Source organism: Hemicordylus capensis, chromosome 1, assembly GCF_027244095.1.
Source record: "Hemicordylus capensis ecotype Gifberg chromosome 1, rHemCap1.1.pri, whole genome shotgun sequence".
NCBI classification, from domain to species: Eukaryota; Metazoa; Chordata; class Lepidosauria; order Squamata; family Cordylidae; genus Hemicordylus; species Hemicordylus capensis.
The window spans coordinates 370,353,028-370,362,139 of record NC_069657.1 but is presented as its reverse complement, the minus strand read 5'-3'; the positions used below and the strand labels follow the sequence as shown (position 1 = coordinate 370,362,139).

General features: G+C 40.7%; 1 protein-coding gene across 3 annotated transcripts in view; it reads left to right on the top strand.

Moving 5' to 3' along the window:
- Positions 1-9,112, top strand: part of PRKN (parkin RBR E3 ubiquitin protein ligase) — a 1,235,051-nt gene continuing 1,225,939 nt past the window's right edge. The window contains exon 1 of one of the 3 annotated variants that reach the window (XM_053295156.1): positions 1-175. Coding sequence is in view for 1 of the 3 variants with exons in the window: in XM_053295166.1 (XP_053151141.1) it covers positions 169-175 (7 nt within the window). In the remaining 2 variants the exon portion in view is untranslated. The remainder of the gene's footprint in view (positions 176-9,112) is intronic. The other 2 variants (XM_053295166.1, XM_053295224.1) reach the window with 2 other exon arrangements.

Sequence of the window (9,112 nt, the reverse complement as noted above, 5' to 3'; positions counted from 1 at the left end):
AGAAGGAACTACATTTCCCAGGCTGCACTGCAGCTTGCTTCGCTAGCGTAGCATTAATCTTGAAGTCTCGGCCTGCAGGGAGCGTTGTATCCTGAAGGTTAGCGTTTGAGCAGCGAAAGTGGACAGGACGGGGGGTATGTGAACTCCCCCCCTCCTCCACCACTGGCTATGATAGGTGAGTGAGACCCGGATGTAAACTTCCCCCCCCATTTCCCCCCCTTCTGACAGAAAAAAGGGGGTAGTCCTGCATTCTTTCACTCAGTGAATACGCTTCACGTTGGTGAATGTAGTTGTCGTCAGCTTTGTGTGATATACACGCTCGGTACCGTACGCAGCATGTGAGCTCCGGTTCGTAGTTACAAGGTCGCCAGTGATGATACCAAATCCAGCGCTGTAGGGTTGACACAAACCAACGTCTTTAGCCTTGAGAGAAGCACCTTGGCTATAGCGGGAAGCGAAGAGGCCCCAATTCTGTACAGCTCGGGAGCGTGCTTGCTGCTGCCTCTTCAGCTGCGTGCCTCCCTCCTTGCTAGTAGTAGTGCGCCAAGTGTTCTGGGCATAAACAGTCGCGGAGGACGAGAGACTAAGATCGCTTCCCCTTCACATCCAATAAGTCTGACCACCCCACCCACCCCCTCATTTCCCTTCTGTATGCAGCAGCTCTTTCTGTCTTGTAGCGACAGGAAATTGTGTCTCTTTTTGTAGCAGGTTTCCAGAGAGGGTGGTGAAAAGGTCTCTGTTGCACGTGGCTTCATTTAGGAACCACCCACCCCAAGAGAGCAATGGGAAAATGCGCCAGTTTCCTCTTCTGTAGGTTTTCGCTAGCTCCAAAGTAGTCTTAGATTGGATGTGTGCTTTCCTTTTCCTCTTTCCAAAGAAAGTAAAATGAAGCTATTCACCTTGCACGTTTACAGCCCAATGCTATATAGGTTTATTGTGAAACCGTTTACATTCACAAGCAGGAGAGGGTAGGATTGGAGACTTATAGTCAGAAGCTCTCTCTGTGTGTGTTTACTTTGCAGTAAAGTCACTGTGTTCAATGACACTTGCATCCAAGTAACTGGGTTTCAGATTATGGCTTTAGTGTTAGCATGTACTGAAGTAGTCTCATCTCCATGGTAGTTCCATACGTGTCTAATGATGTTATACTGCATAGGATATGTTAATCCTGTAGTAGACTGAATTTCAGGACAAACTGTTATACAAGCCCATTTTATATCGGTTGAGGTTGTCATTGGTCCCGTAAATCAAGATAGCTAATCTAAAACAACTTTTTGATGGAGCAAGATCTTCTTTTTGCATTTTAAAATGTTACTGGTTTTTACAATATCTTAACAATCCAATTACATTTAATTAAGTAAATATTGACTTCCCGCTTACCAGTCTGCGTGGTTAATGTTAGCTATACATATAAACCATTGCTATAGTAATTCAAAACATATATACTCCACATTGCAACTTGATTTTGCCCTACCCAACCTGCTGTAATTACTAAATTTCAAACCCTGCTGAAAGGTCCATATTAGAAAAATAGTTCTTTAAGTAAAGTAAGAATGGTTCCCAATCTTCTTTTAAACATTCCAAGTTTTCATCCCTTATAAGTGCTGTAAATTCTGCCATCTCAGCATATTCCAAAAATTTTATCAACCAGTCTTCTTTTGAGGGCATTTTATTGTCTTTCCATTTCTGTGCAAATACTATTCTAGTCGCTGTGGTTGCATACATAAAAAATGTTAAGTTTCTTCTGGAGAACTCTCCTTGAGTTATTCCCAGCAGGAAGGATTCTGGCCTCTTAGGAAATGTCATTTAAAATTTTTTCTTTAGCTCATTATATATCATATCCCCAAAGGCCTTTGCCTTCCTGCATGACCACCACATATGAAAAAAAGTTCCTTCACATTGTCCACATTTCCAACATTTGTTTGGAACATTTTTATACATTGCTATTTTTTTCGGTGTCAAATAACACCTGTACATCATCTTATAAAAATTTCCCTTTAAAGTATAACATGCAGTGAACTTTAAATCAGTTTTCCATAATTTTTCCCAACCTGCCATATCCATATTATGACCCACATCTTGAGCCCTTTTTATCATAGTCGTTTTAACCACTTCGTCTCTTGTCTCCTCCAAAAGCAACAACTTATACATCTTAGAGACTAATTTTTTATCATTTTCACACAACTCCTTCTCAAATCTCGATATTTGATCCTCAGATCCAACTTTAAGATCCTTCTTGTAAATTTTGTTTAGCTCATGATACTGAAACCAGTTACTAACCAAATTTTGTACTTCGATTAAGTTTTTTAATTTACAGCCCTTCTCTTGAAAACATAACAAATCCCTATAGGTACCCCATTCAGATTGCATATTTGTCTCTTTACATGCCAAAGCTTCAATCGGGAATACCCATAATGGAGTTTTAGATTCCAACCATTTTTTGTATTTTACCCACACTCCCATTAGACTCCTTCTTACATAGTGATTAAGAAAATCTTTAGAGCAAGATCTCCTCTTAAGCAAAAGAATCCCATATTAACATAGTGCTGTGTGCACCTCAAGTCTCTTAGCAGTGAGGAATCCAGCAGTGGTGAAGTATTTAATTTCCTTAGATGAAAGAGTGCTGGTGATTTGTGATGTTTGTAATATCTGTTTTATTTACAAATATAGAAGCAGAGCATGGGGGCGGGGGCAACTAGAGTTCTACAGTAAATTTTATCATAAACTCTGATCCTGCCTCAGATTCCTTGAGATCAATTGTTTCCCCTCCCCAGGCATAAATACAAAATCACATTTCAGTTTTAACTAACTCTGGCTACTTTTTTTCCTACCTGTGTGCCTGCCTCTCCCTAAACTCAGACCACAACACTAGCTGTTTCTCTGCTCTCAGAGATACCCACCCAACTGGAGGGTGTCAGTCAGCCACTGGTGGAGGGAGGCCAGCCACAGCAGTGGCCCCATCGCCCCACCCCCTGCGTCTGACATCAGATGCAGGCAGTTAGCCACCCCTTGCATCTGATGTCAGATGTGGGGGGCATGGTCTAGCTCCTCTTGATGTAGCTAGTTTGATTGAGGCCAGTGCTGCATTATGGCCGCGCTGTGAATGCAGCGCTGGCTATTTAATTCCCGAACTGGGCTGCACAGCCCCATTTGGGAGCGAAAACACGCCCTCGTGTCTAACATCAGATGCGAGATGTGTGTCGGGGCCATGAGGTTTGGCCTCTGAGGGGTTGCGGCCTGGGTTTTTTGAACCCGGTCGCCCAATGATGGCTACGCCCCTAGTGTCAGCTTACCAAACTCTGGTCATTATTACATTTCCAAAGCTTGGGAGAGATTCCCAGGCAACACAGAAGGTGGGTTGTCTCCTTTGTCCCCTCTTCCTCTCCTTCTGGTCTTAGTGATTGGATTGTAACCACCCATGGTCTCAGGATGCTGCTGTTCAGTGCCAGATCTGTCTGTAATAAACCCTAAACCCTGCCACCCCAACTGGCTCCATCATGGAGCCAGTTGGGGCAGTGGGGTTTGGGGGCCTCCCAGCCCCTGGAAATCCCAAAATGCACTGCGCGGGGCTCAGAAGAGGCTCCTGATGCTGGAAGGCTTGTAGCCTCCCCATCGGGGGTCTATTCATGAGTTGCTGCACTGTGGAGCCATGTCACGGTAACACACGATCCTTTGATCTGATACCTGGGTTAAGCAGTGGGCTCTGTAAGAAGGTTTGCCGCTGAGCTGATGCTGGGAGTTGTGCAGCTTCCATTGTTTCCCACAATCGGGATAAATCGGGCTAGCCTTCCCTAGGTCGATTTTTACTGATCATAGGAATAGTTTCATTATCTTCCCTTCAAGACATCACTACTGAGAAAAAATAAACAGTGTTTAAACTAATTGGCCACAGTGCAACAGAGAGTTAAACATTCTTAAGCCAACTGAAACAAGTGGGAAGCAAATTAAACCTCTGACTGGTCATAGACTATGTTAGTGAATGTTATAATCTTGCATTTGGATCATTCCCATGGGCCCCTTTGTTTATATACTGTATCCCCAAAACTATTTTAAAGTTTTTCACAAATAATTTCTCCACACCCCACGTACTATTTTGGACTCTAGAGTAAAGTGTGCCCTCATGTCAGTGTTGACTTCTGGCTACCACAGAGCCCTGTGGTTTTTCTTTGGTAGAATACAGGAGGGGTTTACTATTGCCATCTCCCATGCAGTATGAGATGATGCCTTTCAGCATATTCCTATATCGCTGCTGCCCGATATAGGTGCTGCCCATAGTCTGGGAAACATACTAGCGGGGATTCGAATTGGCAACCTCATGCTTGCTAGGCAAGTCTGATGAACACCTGAAAAGCTTTTTAAAAGTTAGCTTTGGGTGTATGTGTGTTCTATCACTCTGGAAGTACTGTGATCTCTGCCTGTGTGATAGTTGTCTTCATTTCTTTCCTCTACCACTGCCTTACATTCTAGAGGGAATTTGTAGGAAGTCAGGCTTTCAGTGGAAAGCGTTCACTTATATAAAGTGTTTCTTTTCTTCAGTAAATAATGTGGAATACAGAGGAAAATTACCTACTATGCCTAGATATAGAATGCATTTTTAAAGATTGTCTTGCCAATTTTTTGCATTTCATTTTGCTGACTTTATTGTTATGCAGGGTAGAAGTAATTTTTCCTGTTTGCACAGTAATGAAGAAATCTTGCCAATCTAGAACATGTTGTAAAGGTGGTAACTTTATCAGTAGCTGTTACATGCAGGGCACTGAGTGAAATAATGGATTTAAATCAAATTTCCACCTTTCATATAGGTCCTGAACAAACATAGACATGAATTGGTTGATTTAAAAATTAAAATGTATCTTTTTGCAACTGAATAGAGCTTTTATGCTTCCTAAGAGCATAATTCTAAGTCTCTGGTTGTGTAGCTCGCTTTCCATTTGCACTACAGAAACAAAGATTTATTTTTGGCTGTACGTAAGTAAGGAAACCAAGGAGCTTGACTTATTGGGAAGACCTAAGGGCTTAGAACCTTTTAGAAACAATGTACAGTCATCCTTTGCCAACCACGAGAATTCTGTTCCAGGAAAACCTCGTGGTTGGTGAGCCATTGAAAACAATGGCAAACGGGTTAGGGGGATCGCGGTTGCGAAAGAACTGCAAAATACAGTAAAAAATAGGGGGGGAATCCCCCCAAGTCAGTAAGAGGAGTGAATGGGAACCCCCCAAAATCACCTCCTGACCCCCCCCATTGGGGAAACCTCCCAAAATTGCCAAAAAATCTCACCAAACCACAGATACTTGGGTTATGGTTAGTGAGACCAGTCACAATTTCCCTGTCATGCATACTCAGAACCGCAATTGGGAAAACCGTGATTGGCGAGGGATGATTGTTTAGTAATAACTGGGCAGAAAAGTATTTGTTCATGTCATGGAAAGTAAATGTCCATGCTCCTCAATTGTCTACAATTTGTAGAATAATAGATATACTATTTATTGATTTGATTTGATTTGATTTGATTTGATTTGATTTATATACCGCCCTTCCAAAATGGCTTAGGGCGGTTTACAATTAAAACAAACCACTAAAACAATAAAAAGCTAAAACAAATTAAAAACAATATAACAACGATCAACAATTTAAAAACATTTTAAAACAACAATTAAACAATTCCAGTAATTAAAAGCCCCAAAATTGGGTTAGAATTTAAAAACCCTGGAAAGCCAGGCCAAACAAGTACGTTTTAAGGGCTCTCCTGAAAGCTAATAAAGAAATATATCCCTTGCCAACTGCGAGGGTTCCATTCTGGAAAAACCTCGCAGTTGGCAAGCCTTTGAAAACAATGGCAAATATGGGTTTTGGGAATCACAGTCGTGAAAGGACCACAAAATACAGTAAAAAGAACCCCCGAAAATTGGGGGAAACACCCCAAATTGCCAAAAAAATCTCGCCAAACCACGGATACTTGCGTCGTGGTTAGCAAGACTGGTCACAATTTCCCAGTCAGGCAGGGTGGATTTGATTTAAATCAAACTGATTTAAATCATGATTTAAATCACTAGCAGGGTGGATAAAAATAAAAAAAATCCGATTTAAATAAAAAAAATCCGATTTAAATAAAAAAAATCCGATTTAAATAAAAAAAATCCGATTTAAATAAAAAAAATCGGATTTTTTTGATTTAAATCGGATTTTTTTGATTTTTATCCACCCTGCTAGTGATTTAAATCGTGATTTAAATCAGTTTGATTTAAATCAAATCCACCCTACAGGGATACTCAAAACCGCGATTGGGGAAACCGCGGTCGGCGAGGGATGACTATAATACATAACTAATTGTGTCAAATTTTATAATTCTTCACTTCAAAAGTCACACTTACCTTGGATCATTATTTTGTTTAGAAGGCTTTATGTGTTTTATTGTGCTCTATGGATTCAATGTTAAAAGCTTATGAGTGTATTATACTGGCATATAGTGCCAGTATAATTAAGATGAAGAATTGTTTCAACATTCTGCTGTTATAAGCCTGTAGGTCATAAAATTTAAATCATCTGCCTGCAGATATGCAGACATCAACTAGATGAGACCACCCCTCCAAATCTGGAGATGTAAAGTGACTGAGATGCAGCAATTTTAAAATGGACCCTTAAACTACTGAAAAACGTGTTCAGTTCGTTTTTACTATCAGATATCTGAATTAGTTGATATACTGGCGACGCAGTTTTCATAATGGATCTACAACAAATTCTTCCCTCCAGACCTTTTTATTGCATAGATTAAAAGAAAATTGCAAATAAAGAACAGACATTTTGACATACAGATGTTAACTTCAGTGTTCATTGGAACACTGGTTGACGTCTGTACATCGAAATGTCTGTTGTTTATTTGTAGTTTTTAATTTTCTTTTAATCTATGCAATAAAAAGGTCTGAAGTGAAGAATTTATCAGATATCTGACAACTTTTTAAAATGTCCATTTAAATGTTTTTTAAAATTCAGATATATGCTGAAGGATAATCCAGTTGCTTTGAAACAATCCATCCAATTAGCCACCCATCGATATCCATCCATAAGAGCTAAAATCAGCTAAGAGCACAAATCAGTGATCTTGCCCTTTGAGAAATTTGAAGCCAGAGTTGGGAGGGGCAAGTTCTGGAGAGGGACTTCCTGGTTCTGAACTTTGCTGCTTGATGAGGAGAGTCTAGGATCACTCTGGCATGTGTATTGTTAAACATTCCCTCCCCCCGCCCACCTCTGGACTTTTGTTTTATCCCTCCACTGAAGCAGTGACTGGATGCTTGCAAGGTGGCAGCAAATTGGTCTTGTGGGGGCATGTGAAGTGATGGCAAGGTGGTGTGGAACCTTGCAAAGGTGTGAGGAGCAGCAGTGAGTAGGGATATGTGCATCCGAACGTGGGGATGAGGACACTTTTAGGATGGGGGAGGGTGCACTTACACACACCTCCACCAGGTTTCCCAGACCGGCACCCCCACTGGTTCCATGCACATCCCTAGCAGTGAGCCCTATAAGGCAGTGGGGTGGCAGATGGACTTGCAAGGGCATGTGAGGCCGTGCAGGGGCTTGTGAGGGTATGCAAGGAGGAGGCGAGACTTTCAAGGAGACGTGAAGTGGTGGCGAGCTGGTAGAGAGACTTGCAGAAATTCATCTGGAGCCTCTCTAGAAAGTTATTAGGAAATCTGCAACTTCTTCTGCCTGACCTGGCCAATGTTAAGCTGAAAAAACAAGACAAGGGTGCATGGAGCCTAATTTGTAAAGCCAGCATAATACATGAGACCATACAAGGTTTTTGCACCTTATATGCTGCATAAGTTAAGATGCGCACCTTTACTTCAAATATCTATGCTTTTTAGAGTACAAGTAAAAATGTAAAGCACCTCATCTGTGGATTTTGGATTACCAAATAGACTGTGATATATTCTGTATTACATACAGAGAGAATTTTAAATGTGGTTATTTAAGTGACATCTAATGTACATGAACTTTTAAAAAATCTGATTTAAGTTAAATCCATTTTTAAAAATATCATTTTTTATTTACCCTGATTATGTGAAAAGTCACAGTCTGCTACATGAATAAAATTACTCCTTGGTTATATCCACATGGTTGTATTTTGACCTAAATACAAAGTTTAGCCTGATTTTTAGGGCAGGAAGATGAAAAGTTATTTGAAGACTACTATGTATGCATTTTTCCTAACCAAGAATATATTTTTAAACAGAGAATTGTTGTGTTGGTGATTCTGAGAAGTTCTTGTAATAGCACAAAGCTTTAATCATCTGTAGGTTTCCTCTCCCTGCCCTGTAATTTTGTTGGTGTGTGCTTGAACAATCTTCTTAAGATAGTTTAGCTTCTTAAATTAGAATATAATTCTGCATTTAATGCTTATTGCATTTTCTGTTTCTACTAGAATTTCACATTTATTCAGTGGCTGCCAATAGTGTGTTGAGCATGGGAGCTCATTCCACTGATCCATCCTTGGATGTATATTCTGAAGGCCGGCCTCAAAGTATGCAGGATTGCTATTAATACTTGAAAGCTCCCTGCATCATCGTGAAGAGGTCTGAGTCATAATGCTTTTACCATGTTTGAGGAGTGACATGTTTAGTCTCTCATCAGGAAAGGAGATAATGTTGCAAGGGCAGTACTGCAAACGTGTTCCTCTCACTAAAATAGAAGTTTGTATCATACACAAAACTGTTTGCCAGTTTAAGGCCTCATTCTCTCAAACAACAGATGAGGTAGAAAAGTTTTTTCTGGACTGTATGTCTTCAGACTGCAGGTGGGAGCTGAACTGGGATATGTTTTGAAATGGTTGTTATTGTAGGGAAAAGCTTACCTTGAACCCTAACTAGTTATCCATCTTGTGTGTCTGATCTTTAAATGCCTTGGTAGCCTATGAGTGACATAAACTACTTTCTTCACTTGCCTGGAACCCCTGCAAGAGTGTCGTGCCCATCAACTAAGTCATCAAGCTCTGCTGGTTATATCAGTCAAATGCTGGGAACTGGGCAACTTGGCAAAATTCTTTCCCCCCTCTTTCTTCCAACCAGGGACTTATTGATACCTCAGCCTTTCTACTCCTTTGATATCATGGGAGAA